Source organism: Leptidea sinapis, chromosome 20, assembly GCF_905404315.1.
Source record: "Leptidea sinapis chromosome 20, ilLepSina1.1, whole genome shotgun sequence".
In the NCBI taxonomy this organism is placed as follows: domain Eukaryota; kingdom Metazoa; phylum Arthropoda; class Insecta; order Lepidoptera; family Pieridae; genus Leptidea; species Leptidea sinapis.
Genome location: NC_066284.1, coordinates 7,719,220 through 7,740,977, shown reverse-complemented (window position 1 = coordinate 7,740,977; position 21,758 = coordinate 7,719,220). Strand labels below are relative to the sequence as shown.

Below are 21,758 nucleotides of genomic sequence, written 5' to 3'. Positions count from 1 at the left end.
TATTATGGAAGAGACGACAAACAAAGAGCGTGATCACTCACCAACAGGTGACCCGTCATCTGATGTTAAGTGATCACCGCCGCTCACATTCTCCTGCAATACGAGAGGAATATCAAGAAGCTTGCCAGCCCTTTAAAAAAGTGTACGCGCTTTTTTTGAAGGTATCTATGTCGTATCGTCCTGGTAACACCGCACAAGTAAGCTCATCCCATATCTTGGTCATACGTGGAAGAAAGATCCTTGAAAACCGCACTGTGCAGGAAATTTTTTGTGCTTTTTGAAATAGTGGCGACATAATAATAATTATAAATAGTTAAATATTTCAACTTAAACATTTATTAGCAATAATTATTTTATACAAAACATTTTATATCCTTACATTTATGTTATGTTATTAATAAAAAAAAGTATGTGTGTACTTATGTATGCACGCAAGAAGTTATACTGCTTTGGCCTAACGAAGCAAAAATCATTAAAATTATTTATTCCTCGTGCTATTCTACGTTTGTAGAAAGAACAATATTGTAAAAATCTTGCAGCGATGGCTTTGACAATTAATTATTGGCTTGAACTCTTTGCCTATCATAATAATGGTCGAAGAAACCAAAAAAAAACATTGCGTGCGTACAAAGTACACATGTCAGAAGTGAAACCTGCATGGTGCATGAACCTCTAACTGCATATGAATTCCTGGTACGTATTGCTAGGATGACACATGATTTCAACCGCTATGAAAGACACTCCTACCACCACTAATATATACATATATATATATATATATATATATATATATATATATATATATATATATATATATATATATATATATATAATATGTTCTCCTGGTGTCTATGTAGTAATACGTCGTGCGCTTGGAGTCAGAATATGTTAAGGTATACTCGCGCCATACTTAAGACAGTCTCTTCTTTAACTATGATCGCCTGGTACCAAAACATTGTATTATGCTTCCTAAATATTATGAATTGATGTGACTGCTCTTTTTACTATCGCTTTTTCGTTTCATCGACTTTCAAATCACAACGATGATAAAGAAGTTTTCACTTCAATAGTATGCATATTTCTGTCCCATCTTTGCCGGCTTCATCCTACACATTTTTGTATTTGTGTCTCTTACCCGTTGTTTTTTCCGTTGCATCCAGTTTGAAATCACAACGATTTAAAGAAGTTTCACTCAATAACGAATGTCGCAAACGTCAGAAATTTTTAGGACCCAACTTCACCCTGTTACTTTTGTGTAACAGTGATGCGCGCGCATCTTAAAATTTCACTCTCATAATTTTTTCATAACGCGCCTAAAGAAGTATTACTTCAAAAATATTGTTCAATAGAATAAAAATAAAAACATTCTGATGTGCTAGTACGGCCCTGTAAATAATTTCAGGGTAATATCGCAGGCCGATGTAGTTCTGCCGTATAACGTAGATCGTTACCAATGAAATGTATCACTGGTGGCGTGTGGAATGGACATTAGCAGTCATAATTTAAGCTGAATGTTGTAAAGAAAACAACTGTCGTCCAAAATAACCGCCGTGACAGTTTTATATTGATCGAGGTTTTATAAAAGACATTTAAATATTCAGGCGGACTTAATTCATTTGTTCTTTGGAATATTCGTTCATTCGTTAATAAGTAGAGTGGAGTTCAAATTAATTGAACGACAGACTTTGTTTAAAAAAATATTTATTCATTCGTTTGTTTCAATTTGTGATCTTCATGAAATGTCCGGCTTACATGAAAGCTTGCATAACCTTAACACTAATTTAAATATTCATTAAATATTTATTAATACTTAGCACTAAATCGCATTAGTATAATTTGAAAGCTTTATACAGCTTGATAATTAAATAATATTACTATACTCATTTTAATAGCGAATATAAACGCAGGATGGCTTTTGTCAGTCAATGTATTTTATCATATACTAGCTGACCCGACAGACGTTGGTCTGTATATAACAAATAAAATAATGTTTTTATATGAATTTGTCAATAATATATCATAACATCAAAAATTACTTTGTAAAATATGCACCCTGCTGTCGTAATGAAATTGTTTCACAGCAGAACTGTCAAACCGTGCGTCAATAAACTTTCTCATAGAAATTATGTATGGACACATCAAAGGAAAAACAAATTTGTTGTTTTTATTTAATTTAGCAGCATTTTCCTATTTATTCACCTTTAAACATTCTCTGGACTTCCACAAATAATTCAAGACCAAAACTAGCCAAATCGGTCCAGCCGCTCTCGAGTTTTAGCGAGACTAACGAACAGCAATTCATTTTTATATATATAGACTAGTAGACCCAACAGACGTTGTCCTGTACACATGTTTTAAATTTGAAAAATCGGTCCAGCCGTTAGGAGCAGTTCACTAACATACACATGAGCAGGAGAATTCTATTATATGGGCGGAATTGAGAATCTAAACCAATCTCAAATTCACTGGAACACACAAGAATATCATCAAAATCGGTCCAGCCGTTTAGGAGGTAGTTCAATTGTGAATCTAAACCATCCTCGATTCCCCTTGAACTCACATAAAAAAATTCATCAAAATCGGTCCAGCTGTCTAGGAGGAGTTCAGTGACATACACACCCACACAAGAAATTAGATATGAAGATGGATAGATGTAAAAATATTTTATCATTGACATGAATTTGGGGACTCAAATTCAATGTCATGCCGTAACAGGACAGAAGCCCAAATATTAATCACCACAATCCATCTCTCTCATCATTTTGCCGTTAAATTAAGGACCATCAAAGAGTTTATGCGAATCAAAACCATTTTAGCAAAGTGTTGTACCATTTTCTGCATTCCGTTGAAAGGTGCCAACTTTTTAAGACACTTGCCAAGACAATCTAGTACATTTCTTTTTCAGGAGGCTCTGTCAAAGTCGAGATATTTTGAAAACGTTGAATTAATAGTTCGGCGAAAAGTGTTATTTCTAAGAAAATTTGGGGCAATTGGCATAAAAGGCATTTATTTTCTCAAAATTGATTCCTTTATAATTCTTTTTGATGTCATTTCTAATAACTACTAGATACTACTAACGCTTCGGAAACAAATAGAGCTCTGAGAGAGAAGAAGCGGCGCAAGAAACTCTCCCAGCATTATTTTTTTGCGCTCTTTTCAATAAAATTATACAATATTGTACAATCATTTCTATCGCTATAAAATAATCACAATCTAGCCCCAGGCTGTCCGATCATTTAGATTTTCAGCAGTGTAGTAATAGGATTTACGACAGAGCCATTTTTTTATAAAACATTTAAATTTATTTATAGATAATGCCTGAACAGTGGTTGGAACTTATGAATTGTATGAATTATGTATCTTATGAAGCCTAGTAGAATTAGTTGCAAGCAATCCCTTATTTCTAGTAATTGTATAATAATTTTTGATTGTGATTAAAGAAATGTTATTTAAAATTATGGTGACACGTTTGAAATGGACAAAAATAAAACACCTTAACCATAATAACCAAAGAATAGTTAAAAAATCAAGAAAATCTGATTTTATTGCTTAATGCCCGTAATTACTGAGGAACAAGGGATGGATTTTTTCTGATTTTTCTCATGATGTTTACCGTCCAGCCTATCGTCTGGTTTCAGTTTGACGTTGAATTTTGGGACATTCTGTATACTCGGTACACAAAACAAGTATTTAAATATTATCTGTCATTCGATTTTTGCCATTGAATCTGTTATCTCATCTCGTGTGTATTTCCATGTGTTTAATGTTATTTTAATTTATTTATTATGATTATTGTATTATATTGTATCAGTGTTCGAATATGTGTTTAATATTCTCCTTCTATGTGTAACGTATAATATTAAAACTACTGATAAAGTGTTCGTGTGTTTCTGAAAAAGGTACTACTGTACCTAAATTATTTAATTAACTATTTCATCACACCCCGCTACGCTAAAAGCGTAACAAAATCACATTTAGGATTATATATTACTAGCTGACCCGGCAAACGTTGTTTTGCCATATAAAGTATAATTCACGCGATAGTTTTATAAGTAATAAAATATTGCCTATATTATAGCCTGTACATCATTTTGTTCTATTGTCAATAGTTTTTGCAGCGCACGCAAAAATAGGTTTTCGATTTTACACCTTGTATTACAAAATAACAATTTTATCCCGGATCCCTAATTTTGAAAAAAAAACATAGCCTATAGCCTTCCTCGATAAATGGACTACCCAACACTGAAAGAATCATTCAAATCGGACCAGTAGTACCAGAGATTAGCGCATTCAAACAAACAAACAAACACTGCAGCTTTATAATATTAGTAAAGATAATAGTAAAAAAAAATAAACAGAACGCTTTGGTTGGAAACATAATGGTTGAAATTTAAAATGAAGAGCAATTCCTGCCTTAATGAAGAATTTACATAAATTAACAAAAATCTTATTTTGTAAATTGAAATAAAATAATTTTATCAAATTGTAAATTGAAATAAAATAAATGCCATCGGTCCTCGATAAATCTACGAAGTTTGAACGAAATCTGGCCGTTTAAATTGGGTCAAAATTTCACCCAATTGTAGGTTACAAACAAATATACATACAGGTGAAGCTAATAAAAAGCGTGTATTAACACGTTAAAACGCGAATTGTGCCACCTTTTAAGCGTCAAATGTCTTAAAAAGCACCAAAAATGGAAAAAGTTTCACTGCTAGGTTTCGGTTTTTTTATGAATACACAGTCTTATAGCGATACTTAGATATTTGGTATCCATTCACTCATAATACATAATAAACTAAAAATAAATATCAAGCATCCTGAAATCATGAGTAACGGACAATGGAATTGGAAAGTTCATGAATCATACTTGAATGAATTCTTAAAATATTTCTTTTGAAACGTGGCGTATGTTATTCGCAGAAGCGACTTTATAAGTAGGACGGTGCCAAAAATTTATATGTAATATTATATAATTGTAAGTATTTTGGTCTGTCGATTTAATATTTATTCAAAAAAACATTGTACTCATGTTTTAAGTGAGTTAAAAGAAATTCATAGTATTTTTATCGGTTTATTGGTATATCTGTTTGTTTCTGCGAACTAATTTCAGAAATTCCTAAATCGATTTGTATTTGGGTTTTCAAATATATTGTGGCATGCTTCCCGTAACATTTCGTATTTATTTCGTCTTCATGGGTTTTAAAGCGTAAAAGTTAAGTGAAAATACGAAATAATATTCCGATTGGTTTTATGACCACTGTGATGCTTTGAACAGATTTTTAATAAATAACACGTTCTACTATATTATTATCCTACTAATATTATAAATGTGAAAGTTTGTATGTCTGGATGTATGTTTGAACTTCTTTAACACAAAATCTACTGATTAGATTTTGATGAAACTTTACAATAATATAGCTTATACACCAGAATAACAAATAGGCTATAATTTATAAAACTGTTGTGTGAATTATACAAAATATAAAAGAAATGTGATTGTTAATGAATTCAACTAGCAAGGAAAAGATTAATACAATTTATATGACAAAACAACGTTTGCCGGGTCAGCTAGTATATTTAGTGCCTGAAATTAATTGTCATTAAAATTGATGAAGCCCTTCTTGATTTATATAAACAGACATATATAAAACGAATATTTATCAAAAAATTGTACTAAAATTAATAAAATATAAAAAATAAATATAACTTAGACCTAAGAACGACTATTAATTGCGTCATAAGTTCATCGCTTGGAACAAATCAGGAATTGCAGAGTTTAATATATTATTTCGTGAAATGTGGAGCAATGAATCATTTTGAACAGCTAATGATTCACTGCATCACGTTTTTTTCTTCGCTTTATCAAATGCACGTGTATATTATGAATACAATTTCAATTTATTTTCACACTAAATCTGTGGCTGTTACCCGTGAATGTCAGAGAGATACTCATCTCCACAATGTAATAAAATAAAAAATTCTAGATATAAATAATATGCAGGTTAAGTATTTGTAAAATTATATCAGTATCATTTATTGTATTGTTATTCTTTGTAAGCAATAAAGCATATTATTATCTTCATACATAAAATACTTAACTGAATCGCATATCAGATACAGTATATTGGTAGTTCAATGTGAGAATTATTTCTATTCTTCCTACTGTGTCTCTTGTGGAAGAAACAAAATAATCGAGACTATGTGACAAGCTTAGACTATGTGTTCTGTAATTTTGAATGAATTAATTAAAACTTTATTAATAACAAACACAAACCACACAGAATAATACAACTAAAAAAGACTTATAGGTAAAATAATAATGAAAAACTTATAGCATAAAAATATACAAATGATAAAAAAATAAATGAATGTATGCATAATATTATAGTGATTATCTTAATTTAAAAGTACTGTGTATCAGTTATTGCTATCAAAAGAGCTGACTCAGAGTCATGCTGCATTGGTATAATATCAAAACAGTGCTGATTTTCAGCAGACCCCTGGTGACCCATTGAGTAACTACTATTGTTAAAAAATAAATTTAGTTTTATTAAAGGTTCCATAATATTAGTTTTAAAGATGATAATTTGAAATTAGGTTCTACTTGTTCAGAATATTACATAAATATACATACATACATAAATATTAAAATAATAGCAATTTTAGAAATATTTGCAGAAACAAACTAAAACTTCGATCCCATTATGTATTATTAAAAAGATATATCTAACAATGTAGGACTTATGCACACAATTTGTGAGCAGATACTTAATAATTCAAATAGACAAAAGGATGAGATTTTTAACTTTTTTCTGGAAAGTTCCAACAGTCTTCAGATTGCGAAACGGTGGTGGTATATCATTCCAGCACTTGGTGGCACTGTACCTAAAACTTCCTCTAAAGGAGGCGGAATGATGGAGTGGGACTGACAGGACATTGAATGCGGAGCTTGTTTCAAAATTTAACTGGCTGCGCTGACCTAGCCATTCCAATTTACTATATAAATATTTTGGCGTTTTGTCCTAATAATACCAAAAAGAAGCGTGGCTAAATGAAGTCGTCTACGAGCATCCATATTTAAAATATTTGCTTCTTTGAGGTATTGAGAAATGTGTATTTTAACGGTCCTAATGATCAATTTTAAAATTGATCCAAGTTTTATGTTGTTATTATACTTGAAACAAATATATATGCTGAGAACTAAGCCGACCCTGTTCATAAATGACTGTATAAACCACAAACTTAGTATATAATGTGTGAAACTATCCTTACATAAAAACCTAGGTGTGAGAAAGAGACGGAATAGATGAACCCCTTGAAACCGTTTTGAAACATTTTAGTCCCCTGTCAAATTGGACCGTGTTGAAATTTTTAAAACTTAGCGTTTTTGGCTTATTGTTCTGTGTTTTAACCACGTTTTAACGTATATTAAATAAAATATATAATGGTGTCGTATTCTCTATTAAATTGTATTGTTACATGTAGCAATCCAACTGATGAATCATTTCACAGGTAAATAATGATAAATCAATATTACTTTTGTTATTTTCGTAGCACATATTATGCTCTAAAATACTAAAAATTACAGTTTATATACGCTGTAAACACTCTTCTTTCTAAAGATTAAAACATTAAAAAAAAGGGTTAGAAATAAGAAAATAAAATATTGTATATGTGAATATGACGCCGTTTATAAATATTTGTCGTAGGGGTTCTCTAAAAGCAAAATACTACACACACTTCACTAACTATTGACATCTGTAAAACTAGCACACATGAACATTTTTTTTTGATGAAAATATGTGACGAGACGAGCATGACGTTCAGGTGATGGTAATTTATACACCCTGCCCATGACAATGCAGTGCCGCTCAGGATTCTTGAAAAACCCAAAATTCTGGGGGCCTACTCCTAAAATCGATATTCGATAAATCGTGGCATTAGTCGTGTCGAATCGTACTCTTAGTTACGTCGTATTCAATGTCGAAACGATGATTGAACGAACGAAACATTATTCGATATTATCGGTCCTAACCCTACTCTTAGTTGAAAATGTCAGAAACGAATAATCGAATTTCTTTCACTTTTACGATAATCTCAACGACACCATTCTAGGCTGTCGTTGCTATTATCGTTTCAAGTTGTGTAGATATATTTGCGATACAATATACATAGTTAATAAATATTATTAAAATAATTATATGTGATTTACTATTCAAGAGGAGTTTTTTACTACTTAGTTATTTAAGTCATTTTGTTGATCGTTTATGCGTAGAAATAATGCAAATGGCCGCCTGAGAAATAGGAAGTCGACGAGAAGGGTTGAGTTACTTTTTTTTACATTTTATTATCCGCGAGTTTTGTATTATTTATTCAATTTTAAATGGTCATATTATATTCATTACATATTTTTTTAACATTTACATTATGTGTAAATGATACCAAATTGGTGGTGCAGAGTCTGGCATGGCCCTTAGCGCCTAAACTATGTTTTGACTTTTGACACTTCACGGCGACAAAGCACAGATAATGTTTAGGTATATTCACACTAACATCGTAAAAAAATCATAATATTAGTCTATGGTAACGATAAACGATAAGGAATTCGAACATTTGTTAGAGTAGGTTAGTTGCGATATATTCGGAGTATTATCGTATCGTTCCGAATGTATGGTTGTCAATTTTGCGAGTAGACCTCCTGAGCGGCAATACAATTGCCCTCGTCACCTTGAGCTAAGTCTCATTTGCCCAGTAATTTCTGTGCAAAGGAGCCTCCTACTGGTGGTAGTCTCGCCGTAATGAGGAGAGAATTTGTCTATTACGCTAGTATAGGTACTAAGTTTATGGTATAAACTACCTCATCGTAACTTCGTCACACAAACATGTTACACTCTCAGAGATCTATTAACAGTGTCAAGTGTCATTGTGACTGTAGGTCGTTGTGTCATGTAACTGAGAAAAAAGAGGCTAAAACTTGAGGCCAATATATCGCCATTTGTGTTTCCAATAAGTCTCAGAAATTATGATTTCTATATATTTTAAAAACAAAACTATGAAAATGAGAATTATCTAACATTGACTCAAATATTTAGTACAAAAAATTAAAAAACATTGAAAATAACCCTGTTATGATCTGTCTTTGTATATCATCTCTTAAAAAATACAGTAATTGCGTAATTTAATACGGGGAAGATGATTTAAACCTTAGATGATATGACAGATGTGAAAAAGTCGAAAAAAATTGAGTTTAGAGTCTCTCTCTATTTTGAGCAATGCAAGCGCACTACCACAAAATGTCATAAAAATTTCGAATGTAAGACGTAGTTTGTCACGCACACTAAAGTAATATACCTGGCCTATTTTCATGGGTTGTCTTACAGAAACTCTATCTAGACGTATAAATTATCTAAGTTATAGACATATATTTTTAGATACTTAACTTATGTGCTACCTGGTTCACTGCTCGATAGCTTACAATTTTTAATATTTTATAAATATTTAAAGGATTGTTTTATTTCAGATCATCATGAGTACAGAGGCTGAAGAAACCACAACAACACCTACAGCCACACAGCCAGATGGAACAGGTCCTCTCATCCAGGTACCCGTGGCGCCAAGGAAACCACCTCGTCGCGGCCTCAAAGTACAGCCGGAGAGAGCCAAGAGAGCATTGTTTTGTCTGACGCTTAAGAATCCCTTACGGAAGCTGTGCATAGATATTGTTGAATGGAAGTATCCTTTTTAATGAAACAATTCACGTTGTGTGATGGATCTTCGAAAATATTGTTTTATACATAAAATAATTTCGTTCCAGTAACTTGTCGATCCAATCCAATTTCCACCGTATTAAATCTTTTTATTTCAAAATAAAACATATAATTTGAAATACTCATTAAATGGTAAGCGAATCTAAATTAGAGTAAAAAATATTTTTTTATTAGTTTAGTATAAACCTACAGATATTGTGTTAATAATGAAAACACTTAAAGGACTTTATATCGCTATATAGACACAAAACATACACCCAGAAGGACTTATAATTAGGAGACTCAAAAAGTTATCAGCCGTTCCCATTTCACAAGGATTATAGGTCACTCTTCTCTATTTTTATGACTTACCATTCGTTATTAGAATAAACATACAAAATTTTCCATAGAAACAGTGATTTAATTGATTGTGTTATTTCGATTATAAAATACAAGTTTTTTTTAAAGATAAAAACAAAATATGCATTTTTATCTGTAACATTAATTGTGGCAAGATTATAAATATAATAATATAATATAAGCAAATATTAACAGAAAATATACTTAGGTTTTAAGTTGATATAGTCAATAGTGTGTAATAATTATTGTTACATTTATAACAAATAATAAAAACTTAATAGGCGAATTTCGCAAAGGGTGCGAATTAAAATTAAGTACCTATACATTAAAAACAGTATTTAGAATTATACTGTGTCATCTTACACGATGGTAAGGAAGTATTCATTTGCGAGCTCTACTTACACTTGACTGATTTTATATTTCGAAACTGACATTCTAAATCTGTAAAGACCACAGACCAAAGATAACGACAACAAACAAAAATACGAAAATGTCTGGCTAAATGCCAACAAATGGAAAAGTTACTTAAAACATTTGGAGCGAAATGGAGAATTAGTAACTTAGCAAGGCTTCGTAAACAGGGAGAGTATATTGAGTTGGAGATGATTAACTGGTCTTAATGTGTGTTTACAGTTTTCAAGGTATAAACGGCCCATTTTGAAATAAACAACGTTCTATCGGTCTTCGAGTATGTACTGGTCAATAATAATCGGCTTGATTCTCTAGCATTGCGTAGAGATGTGGGTTCTCTCTGCATCTTCTACCGCATTTATCACGGGGAGTGCTCAGAGGAGCTGTTCGGGTTGATTCCAGCGGCTGAATTTCACCATCGGACATTACGTGCAAAGTACCATCCGCATTCCACAACCCCGCGCTTTGTCCGAAATTTCTTGCCTCGCACAGCCGCTTTGTGGAATCAACTACCGGCAGCGGTCTTCCCGAACAGATACGACTTAGGGACCTTCAAGAAAAAAGCATACTCTCACCTTAAAGGCTGGCAACGCATTTCTTGACACATCTGTTGTTGCGGATGTCCATGGGCGGTTGCCTCACCTCTCCCCATCCCGTGAGCCTCTTGCCCGTTTGCCCCCTCTCATATAAAAAAAAAATCGTTACATAGCAAGAAAACTAAATATATAAAAATTACCGCGCCAAACTGCCCTCATAATGAAGAATTGGCTAATTTATTATTTATTTATTTATTTAGAAATACCAATATTTGTTTACATTGATGCATTATATTTTTATAATATAGACTAAATACTTAATATAAAAAACAATTTCAGGTATCTGTTTGGTATTACCACATGCTTTACGATAAGAACTTCCGAAAAAAGTCTTGGTCAGACTGTACAGACTATGGCAAACCACGGGTTAACTATATTCGAATTCAAATATTTTTATTCAAAATAGGATGTGAAGTTACTTATTGAAAGTCAAAAAACTACCACCCATTCCAAAACGAATGCCTCATACCTGACAAGAATGGGCGCAACAAACTCAGCGGGCATTTTTTTCATCAAAAAAATATGTTTACAGAGTAATATTGTTCTGGATATCTCGCGCCAATACCCTTTGTGCTACTCTTATCCGCGACAATTGCGTGCCGTGCACCTCCCAGGAATCCAAACCAGAGCAATTAAGTGGGAGTTCAAGGAAAGTTGATGAAAATTTCTATTTACCATTGCCTAGCTTTGACCGACAGGTTCTCATTCGAATCACCATCTTTTTTTTATAATTAACTATTACTGCAGTCCACTCCAGTTATCGAACATAATTTGTGGTCATCAGTTACGGTGACCTTTTACCAAACAAACGTTTCTTAACAATTCTTTTGAATAACGTAATACTTTTGGTTTGAACATTTTCTGGGATCTTGTTGTAAATGCATATACATCACCCCACAAAAGACTTACTAACTTGACTTAGCCGAGTAGTAGTCAATATAAGCTTATGTCTGTTCCTGGTGTGAACATTATGGTTATGCGCCTATGAACACACATTATATAATCAAGAATATATTGAGAAGCAACAGTCAAGATGCTAATTTCTTTGAATTTTGCTTTCAATGATTTTTTAGGGCCTAGGTAATAAATAGCGCGAATAGCCCTCTTCTGCAGTACAAATATTGTATTAATATCGGAAGCAAACACGCTCATCAGCCATTCAGCAAAGATTAAGTTTTCCACTTATTTCGGTTTCTTCTGAATTCTTTAGGCAGTGTCAGGTTATCATCAAGAGAGAGATTACTTGTCAAGATTTTTTAAATCAGAATTCCCAAAATATGTACAGCAGCTGCACCATTTACGTTACATAAACTGAGGCATACAATAATTATCAAAATATTGTTTCAAACTCATACTAATGATAATTAATATTTTGTATAAAAGCTCCCACATTGTTTAAGATAGCAAATTACTTCCTCATTGCTGTCCGAAGATTTATGTCAATTACGTATATTCTGGCAAAATGCCATTGCGCTGTTTTTTTATTATTTATTGTTCTTATCTCTACAATATTTTGTGGTCTCTGTGCTTCGAGAATCTGCTGCCAGAAAATGGATCCCAATCTACTCCATTTCGGTATTAGCTATCAAAACATTTTCTTGTCTATTGCACCTGTTTGCTTTGAGTTTTATAGAGTAGGTAAACTTAAACCTATGTTATAAATGGGAGATCCATTTATAACATAGGTTTAAGTTTTAACAAACGTAGACTCGTACGGTCATATTACGGATATAAAATTTCAAAATCGATCTTTGCATCTCTAATATCCTTGGAAATGGTATCCATGTTGTTACCATGATTAGTATAATATAAGTAAGGATTTTGTGCGGCAACCAACTTGAATTTCATAAATAGCCATTACACGCTATTCCGAGAACCATAAAAAGTCTTTCCTTTCATAACTTTCTTTTGCAATTCATGATAATTACTGGAGCTAAAGTCACGTACTCGCAGGAACTCTTAAATACTTTCGGGGTAAAATTTAATTACCCTGATTGTTATTTTGTTTACCCCTGGCACCGTTAGCGTAAGGTCTCATGGTTATCGGTTGTGTAGTTAAGGCATGAAAGCGTTACAAATAAACAAATCAAATCACATTTGCATATTTCAAATTAAGTATGGATTCAAGTTAACTTTTACAAGTACTTTGAAGTTGTCATATTTACTCTAGCTCGGATAATTGAGACTGTACATAGCTAAAACTCTGTAGAATTAAAAAAAAACTATTATAATGTTATCACAGTAATCAACAATAATAACTGTTTCGTTGAGAAGATACAGCAGCTGTATTCCACGCATATCAAACACCCATAAATATAAAACGAGGTATAGTCATAAACATATTGAAACCACAGCGTAATTATTTCCACCGCCATCATATATAACCATCAGCAATATTAGTTTAGAGTTGTGCGTAGTTTGAGTAATTATTTATAATTTATTTCGATATCTGATGTTTAGAATTGCGTTGAAAGTAGAAACTGTTATTGTGTCTAACAGACATATCGGCTTGTGTTAGAGCTACAGCAGGTGGAAGCATTCTTCACAGCGCTATTAATATCGAAAGCTTTTGTTAAGTCTACGTTATATTTTGTGTGTTTTACGTGGTCTTACAGCAGTTCTTATTAACTATTCATTAAAAAACAGTTATGAATGTTTAGTTTGCTTAGGATGTTTGTTTCTTTATTTATCTACATTGCACACTAATTTGAAAGAGCAAAGTTTCAATTTTATTGTTATTTACTGACAATTTCACCGCATGAGACAAGTGGTTATTACTATTATACTATTATGTTCGTCTCGTTTCGATCCTCGCGTAATAAAACTGTTAATTAAACACAGGAGGATGTGTGTGTAGAGTAGAAGGTATAGGATTTACGATTAAACTGCGAACGAAATAATAAATAAATACCGGTATAGTCATTAATCTTATATCTTTAAACGAGCAATTCTTGTATATATATATATCACTCTGTATATAAAGCAACAATACTTGTAGTGCTAATATTGAGGGTATTTGTAAGCTATGTAGTTTGTAATGTTGTTCATAAAATTTCTTAGCACCTAAATGTTTATGCTTTTGTTTTGTTTTTCTTTTCTGTATAATTAATATTTGTATATAGTTTTAAGTTGTTAAAAAAAAGTAATTTAATTTAAGTAGTTAATTAAGTATTAAACTTTAAATTTAAATAATATTATATGTCTTCCGACGACATTATTGTACACGGTAAAACTCAAATGAGTTTATGTATGTACAATAATTTTGTTACCTATACTATGTAATTTCTTAATAAGAAATCAATAAATAAATATATATATAATCTGAATCTCAGAAATGGCTCCAACGATTTTCATAAAATTTAGTATACAAGGCATTTCGGGGGCGATAAATCGATCTAGCTAGGTTAAAATTTTAAATAATGTAGTTTCATCCGTGTTTTAATGAGAACAGCTACAATATCATTATAATAAGACTATAATAGCTCAGATGGGACATTGGGTGGTTTGGAAAGCAGACGACCCCGGTTCAAATCCAGATGCCCTATTAGTTTTTTTTTTGTTCAAATTTTGTACATTCTTAAAAATCTGAGCAAGGCCCGGTCGTCCGGATATTGACCCTTAAATTAAAAACAAGCTCAAATTCTGGGCCATAATAGATCAGTAGGTATTGTGCCAAGAAAACCACATTCAAATCATCTTCTCCACATTCTCAAATGTGCAGAAAAAGTCAAACATTAGAATAACAAAATGTAAAAGTTGCATCTTGAAAAAATATTTTGTGTAAATAAATAATTTAAGGTAGTAAACACTAACTTAGCTTATCTTTTTCTACATATTCAACAATAGAAGAAAGAGTAGAACCCATTATAATAAGAAATTAATATTATAACGAGTTATTAAGATCTGATAATTAGCATAACTATAATGTACAATTTTATCACTGAAATCGAAATGTACTTAGATAAGATTCTTCAGTTTTAATTCTTACGTAGTCGTACATTAATTATAACTCGCCTTTGTTTTAGAAACATACTCAATATTAATCTTCGACACAAAATACTCAAAGAAGATTGAGTTCGTTTTGTTAAAATGAAAAATAATTTCATCTAATACTCGCAGCAGCCTTTGCAACTCGACAGCTGAGAACACAGGTGTAAATGAGAAACGTAATACAATCGTGTATAAACGTAATTGGTAGGTGCTAGAACAATGCATTTCTGACCTACAAATCAAATATCCCAATGGCGGGTTAACAAACGCGGCCAAACGTATCATGGCGCCGTGCCAGAAGCGGCCGAAATCATCCATGCATGATAAATCGATTTATACCAGTTACTCGAGAGCTAATTTTGCATCTATCGTGTTGGTAACATTTCAATTTTCGCAACGTTTGGTAACAGAACAATAATGACAATAGTATTTATATGTAATGGCATTCCGTATCGCATCTTCATGGCTATTCAATGGTGACGCATCTTGCCTCTTTACAAATGGATATTGTTACATTATCTCTGGGATCACGGCTGTCATTGTCAAAGTCTAATAAACTTTATTCAATTAGGATTAAACTAAGTGCTTTTGAATCGTCACTACAAATATTTCTATTAAATTACTGAATTTACCATATGTTCGTAAAAAGTTGAGCTCGCGAGAAGTACATATAAGAAACTCAACGGCCACTCTTTTCAATCAAATAGAGTATTTTACAATAAATAAATAACTGTATAAATATAAATTATCGTGTATTCGATGCATTGTTTGTGTAAGGATTCTTCGTGAACATGATGGTCGTGATTACTATCACAATTAGTAAGTAAGCTTTAAGTGCCCTTTAAGTGTGGAAATTAACGGACCATTTTTTTATACGTGTGGAATCCCCACGGGCCGTCACCCACCGGGGTTTTCGGTAGGGTGGTTTGTCGGAATCGAACCGACTAAAACCACCGAGCCTCGATAGGAGGAGTCCGGGAACGGCGTTAGTAACACGTCCGGTACTCCTGCTGGCGCGTGCCCGCAAGATCGCGCGCACCACTTCCAATATAAACTCTCAATTAGGCGGCGTCCAGGTTAAGCTTGTGAGATAAGCTTAAGATCTCGCCTGTCAAAGTAATCTAAATTTGCAATTGAATTACAGATTGAGCTTGTTATTGTAGTTACTTAGTTTAGGGCTTACTTAGTTTCTTCATAGGGCCAGATAATATTTTCAGCAATCACTTTTTTTGGTAACAATATAATATAACCGCTATAAGAGATAAATAGATTGATGTAGCAATAGACCACCATTATTAATAGCTCACATAAAAAGTGTAATTAATTACCTTCGTCTTTCTTTAAATTAATTCAAAAGACAACTTTAACTTCGTTTCAACCATTAATGCATCTGACCTATCGTTTAAGCGCTAACCTCGCTTCAGTTGTAAGAATCTGATTTTTTCTTTAGAAGCATTTGCTGCATGCAATTTGGCTAATGTACTTAGTACATCCATTAAAACATTTATTCAACGTTTTACAATTAACTATTTATGACTTGATTAATTCCTAATTAGTATTGGCACAGAGTAGGGATACTTACGCATTAGGCAATGAACTGTAACATTTAGTTTAATTGATACGTAGTATTTTTAGATTTTGCTTATAAAATTTTTTAAGATTTTTAGGAGGCACAATTTAGTCATTGATGGGAAAAACACTGGTGAATCAGAATAATGTAGATGGCTGCGTTGAATGATTCACTTGCATACTATTCTCAATACGCTACGACATTCAACTCACAAAAATTTTTGTAATTGAAATTGTTAGCAATTTGCCAAACATTCATTTATTTTTAAGCTTCTGTATCGCAAAAGAAGATACAAGCTGAAACTCAATGAATTCAAGTATTTTTGTAAAATGATTGTCCTCCCAAAAGATATATGGTGAAGTCAATTTTAATTATGTATTTGTTAAAATGTATGTTTTTGATATATATAGATACCTTGACTCATAGCACAGACCATTCGAGTGGATGATACTTACTACAATATTTGCAAACTGCATAGCACTGGCCGTGTACACGCCGTACCCCAGCGGGGACTCCAACTATACTAATTGGGTTTTAGTAAGTATCATTTAAATTATTAAAAAAAACATAGGTATATTGTGTTCTTCAGAAATAGGTAACTCGACTGGTATTATAGATGAGTTACTAAATATTATGAACTCCGCTCGCGATCTTGGACCAATTCGTCTTGGATTTTGCAGTATTTTACAGATGAAGTGTTGACGTTTGAACTTGTAGCGAGATAAACAAACTGGATGTAGCTTTAGCACTTAGAGAAATTCAGGAAAATTATGATCGTTTGTATCAATTGCAAAACAATGAGGTTTCCTTCAAAGGGCATAGTTGTATAAAAATCAACTTTGATTCATATCAGTGTTGTACCAATACCTTATTAAGTTTTCCAAGCTTTTAATGTGCATGAGAAAAAATTGTTTAAACTATTTTTTGATAAAAAATATAGGTATACATGAAGACATAGACATAGTTACACAAGAGTATAGTTTACGACAGTACCTTAAGCGAAAGGTGGATTGGTACTCGGCGTGAAGTGTGGAAGGTGATTTGTATTCCTATAAGTTTTCATGTTCACTGACGTTTACTATACGCGCTGACTATGATGTTTCTAAGTATAATATGTTTTATTTAAATAAAAAAATATTTGTATATTCTGCAGTGTAAAACGCAACTATATAACGAAGCACTTACCCTATGTATTCTGGCAGCCGTGTGCTAATATTCTTTATAAAATATTAATATTTCAAATTTAGGTAATTCTGCTAATGAATTTGGTGTTTCTTGTTAACAAATGTCTAAATATAACCTACATTCCAACTAAGTCAAATGGTGTGTGTACACTATGTTGTTTTTTATCTGAACCAATCATTGGCCAATTTATTTCTTCTTCTACATTGTCATCCAATGTTGTGTGCTGATTTCTTTCATTTGCGTTCACATATGACAATCCAGTTCACGAGTCATTCATTTTTCCACACTCTCACTATGAATCATTTCCTGCCCATCTTTCTTCACTTCCTTTATTTTGTATTAGGTCTACATTCGAAATTATAAATCATCTAAAAATTCATATTCTTCATTTACTTTGAAGGAAATTTTCTGTCTAAAATATTTGCATTTGTTGCAATATTTACCTACTCTTTAAATTCATTTGTCTTGTGTGCTATTTTGCAAAGGATGAAACAATCACGACTTCTATTTGCCTGTTCTCTTATAATCATCCTATCAAACTTTTTATGTAAGCCTTTTAATTGTTGGTGCTCTAAACCTATCCCTTTTTCTAATAATTCCAGCCTGATCTTGAAATGTACGGCAAATTCTCGGGATAACACCACCGAAATCATACTAAAAAAAGAATGAAGATACACTTTATTATGATAAAGTTCTGGTTTATCATAGAAGATATAAATAAATTAATAATAATGAGTCGTATTAGAGCCAAAATACATCACTACGATGCACTCTAACAATAAACTCAGCATTCATCAGACACGCGCCATTTTAGTTGATGGCCAAGGGAAATATTACTGATATAGTGGCCGATGCACAGGGATTGACGAATCATATAACCCAATGATTAGTTACCACACAGGGTGGCCAGCCACTGACCTAGAGGTTCTGGGTTTGGATCCCGGCCAAAGCATATGTCCCGATGGAAACATGTATGTGATGAATATGGATAATTGTTTTCGATTCGTGGATGTTTTCTTTATTTATATAATATGTTTGAGTATGTACTGTATGGTATTAAATATATTATTTTCTTGCACTCATAGTACATACTATGCCTGGTAAGGGGCAAAGTAATTTGTGTGAGAGTGATAACAGAAATCAGAAGTACAATAAACTTTTAACTTTTTGTTTTAAAAGAGATTGTTTTTCCCGTCGCGACGTCCACGAGGAACACTCCATAATTTCTAGATTAAATGATGTTCATGTTAATTCAAACTAAATTTTACTTATAGGAAGTGATAGCTCTTCTATATAGTAATAAATTATTTTTAAACACGTACTCAGAAATAACCAACCGGATTTGAATGCTTCTTTTTCTATTTTGTTTTTAATTTCTCAACACCCATGTTGAGGTTTACAGAAAAGAACATCAGAAAAACTTAAAGGATCAGCGGAAAAATTACAAAATTGAATGTTGATAATTTAAATGAAACTGGGAGACGAGTCGCTGTTTGAAATTCTGTGAAACAGTTTTGAGGATTCCATAATAACTTCAAATTTTGCTAATGCGTCTTACTAATTAATGCCTCTCTAACATGGCTGTGTTTATTTGTGTGCAGGAAAAAATCGAGTACATATTTCTGGTGATCTTCACCGGAGAGTGCGTGATGAAGATCATAGCTTACGGCTTCGCAATGCATCCCGGTTCCTACTTGCGGAATGGATGGAATTTGCTCGATTTTACTATTGTTGTTATAGGGTGAGTACAGTTAGTCCAAACACCGGGTAAAATACAGATATTAAAATCACTAATATTGTTATTATTTGTAAATTTAAGAATTAACTTACAGTTTTAATGCACAATCGTAAAATTCATGTTATTAATTAAATAAAGATATATAATCAATCAACCAATGGGAGACTACTTTGCACAGGATGCTGGCTAGATTATGTGTACTACAACGGCGCCTATTTCAGCCGTGAAGCAGTAATGTGTAAGCATTATTGTGTTTTGGTCTGAAGGGCGCCGCAGCTAATAAAATTACTGGGCAAGGGAGACAAAATGTTATGTCTCAAGGTGACGAGCGCAATTGTAGTGCAGCTCAGAATTTTTGGGTTTCTCAAGAATCCTGAGCGGCACTGCATCGTAATGGGCAGGGCGTATCAATTACCGAAAAATCACTTCTCAAAGAATCTAGACTTATCTATTGTGGACTGTGATTGCGATTAATAACAATACAAGAAGGAGTTCAATGCTTGTATATATAAAGATACTCATATTGTGTCGATACACATCACTAAAATATGTGAGAGATTATAACGTAGTGTCGTGAAAGTAATTTATGTGATTAAAAATCGAATATTCGCTTAACAGTCTTCAGTTCTTTTCCGATCGGTTTTATATATTAACACAACATTGTATTCATACATGAGCATGCTTAGGCTAGCGAAACTCTCTAAGAAAAAAGCAATTCACTCGATTGTATGAAATGTCTTGTAAAAAAGGAGACGTTATAAGCAACTGTTCACTTTCAAACTTAGCCGTATTATACTTCGAGGCCAATCGCGATACTGTAATTACTACTATTTCAAACTTATGTCAAATTACTGCACGTTTCATACTAAACTAAATTTAAATTTTTACTCAGGCACTCCCGCCTCTTATTACGTAGTATTTACATCCTATTTGAGCATACTTTTTATTGATTTATATATATGTACATGATGTATAAGATATGTTTATTTTCAGTATGGTAAGCACAGTATTGTCAAGTATATTCAAAGATGCCTTCGATGTGAAGGCTCTCCGAGCGTTCAGGGTATTGAGACCGTTAAGATTAGTGTCTGGTGTTCCAAGTAAGTATTGTTCCTATGATCTTGAAAGAAATGAAAATGTTATGCAAATAAAATTTGAAAAACAAAATTTTATGAACGATGCGGGACTCGAAACCACGACCTCCGGCGTTCCGTGCCGGTGCTCTAACCAACTGAGCTAACCGTTCGAGTACCGCTTCGTTATAAAATTCTGTTTGCTTTGTTCAACTCTCAGGTTGTGGCTTCATCTACAGGATCTACTTTACAGTTGATAACCTGCTCAACCCCAATATTTGCATATTAGGAAATTGACTTGAGATGTCGCTCTTGTAAATCTAAACAATATGTTATGTTTTTTTTAAAGTGATAACCCTCACTTCTAGTATTAATACACAAATAAAATTTGAAAAACAAAATTTTATGAACGATGCGGGACTCGACCCCACAACCTCCGGCGTTCCGTGTCGGTGCTCTAAAATGTTATGATTCTTAAATTCCAAATTTCGATGATTTGGTGTCATTATATTTTTGAATTAGGCGTTACTTTGCGGAAATCCATAATTATCCAAATGTTTTGAGTTCGAGTTTTATTATCATAAAATAAATAAATCTATCAACTTTTTGACTTACTGGGGTAATTCGAAATATTTGAGTATTTTATTTTCTATTTGCACTTTGCTTATATTGCATAAACACGTTATAAAATACGATAGCTGTTAATATTAATTTAAAGGAGTTTTTTTATTGGATATAAACGAAAACAACATTAATAAGAGAATTACCGTTAGCAAGATGTACCAGTCATCATCCCAAGCAGGATCTGCTTACAAACATGGTGAACAGAGAGGACTATCTACCAGTAGGAGGCTCCTTTGTACAGGATGCCGGCTAGATTAAGGGTACCACAACGGCCCCTTTTTTTGTCATGAAACAGTAATGTGTAAGCATTGTTGTTTTTCGGTCTGAAGTGCGCCGTAGCTAGTGAATTTAATGGGTAAATGAGACTTAACATCATATGTCTCAAGGTGACGAGAGCAATTGTAATGCTGCTCAGTTTTTTTTGGGATTTTCAAGAATCCTAAACGGCACTCACAAAGCTGA

General features: G+C 32.7%; 1 protein-coding gene across 1 annotated transcript in view; it reads left to right on the top strand.

Annotated features, from left to right (window-relative positions):
- LOC126970123 (muscle calcium channel subunit alpha-1-like) overlaps window positions 1–21,758 on the top strand; it is a 79,747-nt gene that overhangs the window by 40,789 nt on the left and 17,200 nt on the right. The window contains exons 3-6 of the mRNA XM_050815851.1: window positions 9,524–9,735; window positions 17,108–17,213; window positions 19,463–19,602; window positions 20,593–20,699. Coding sequence (XP_050671808.1) covers window positions 9,530–9,735; window positions 17,108–17,213; window positions 19,463–19,602; window positions 20,593–20,699 — 559 coding nt within the window. The 5' untranslated portion in view covers window positions 9,524–9,529. The remainder of the gene's footprint in view (window positions 1–9,523; window positions 9,736–17,107; window positions 17,214–19,462; window positions 19,603–20,592; window positions 20,700–21,758) is intronic.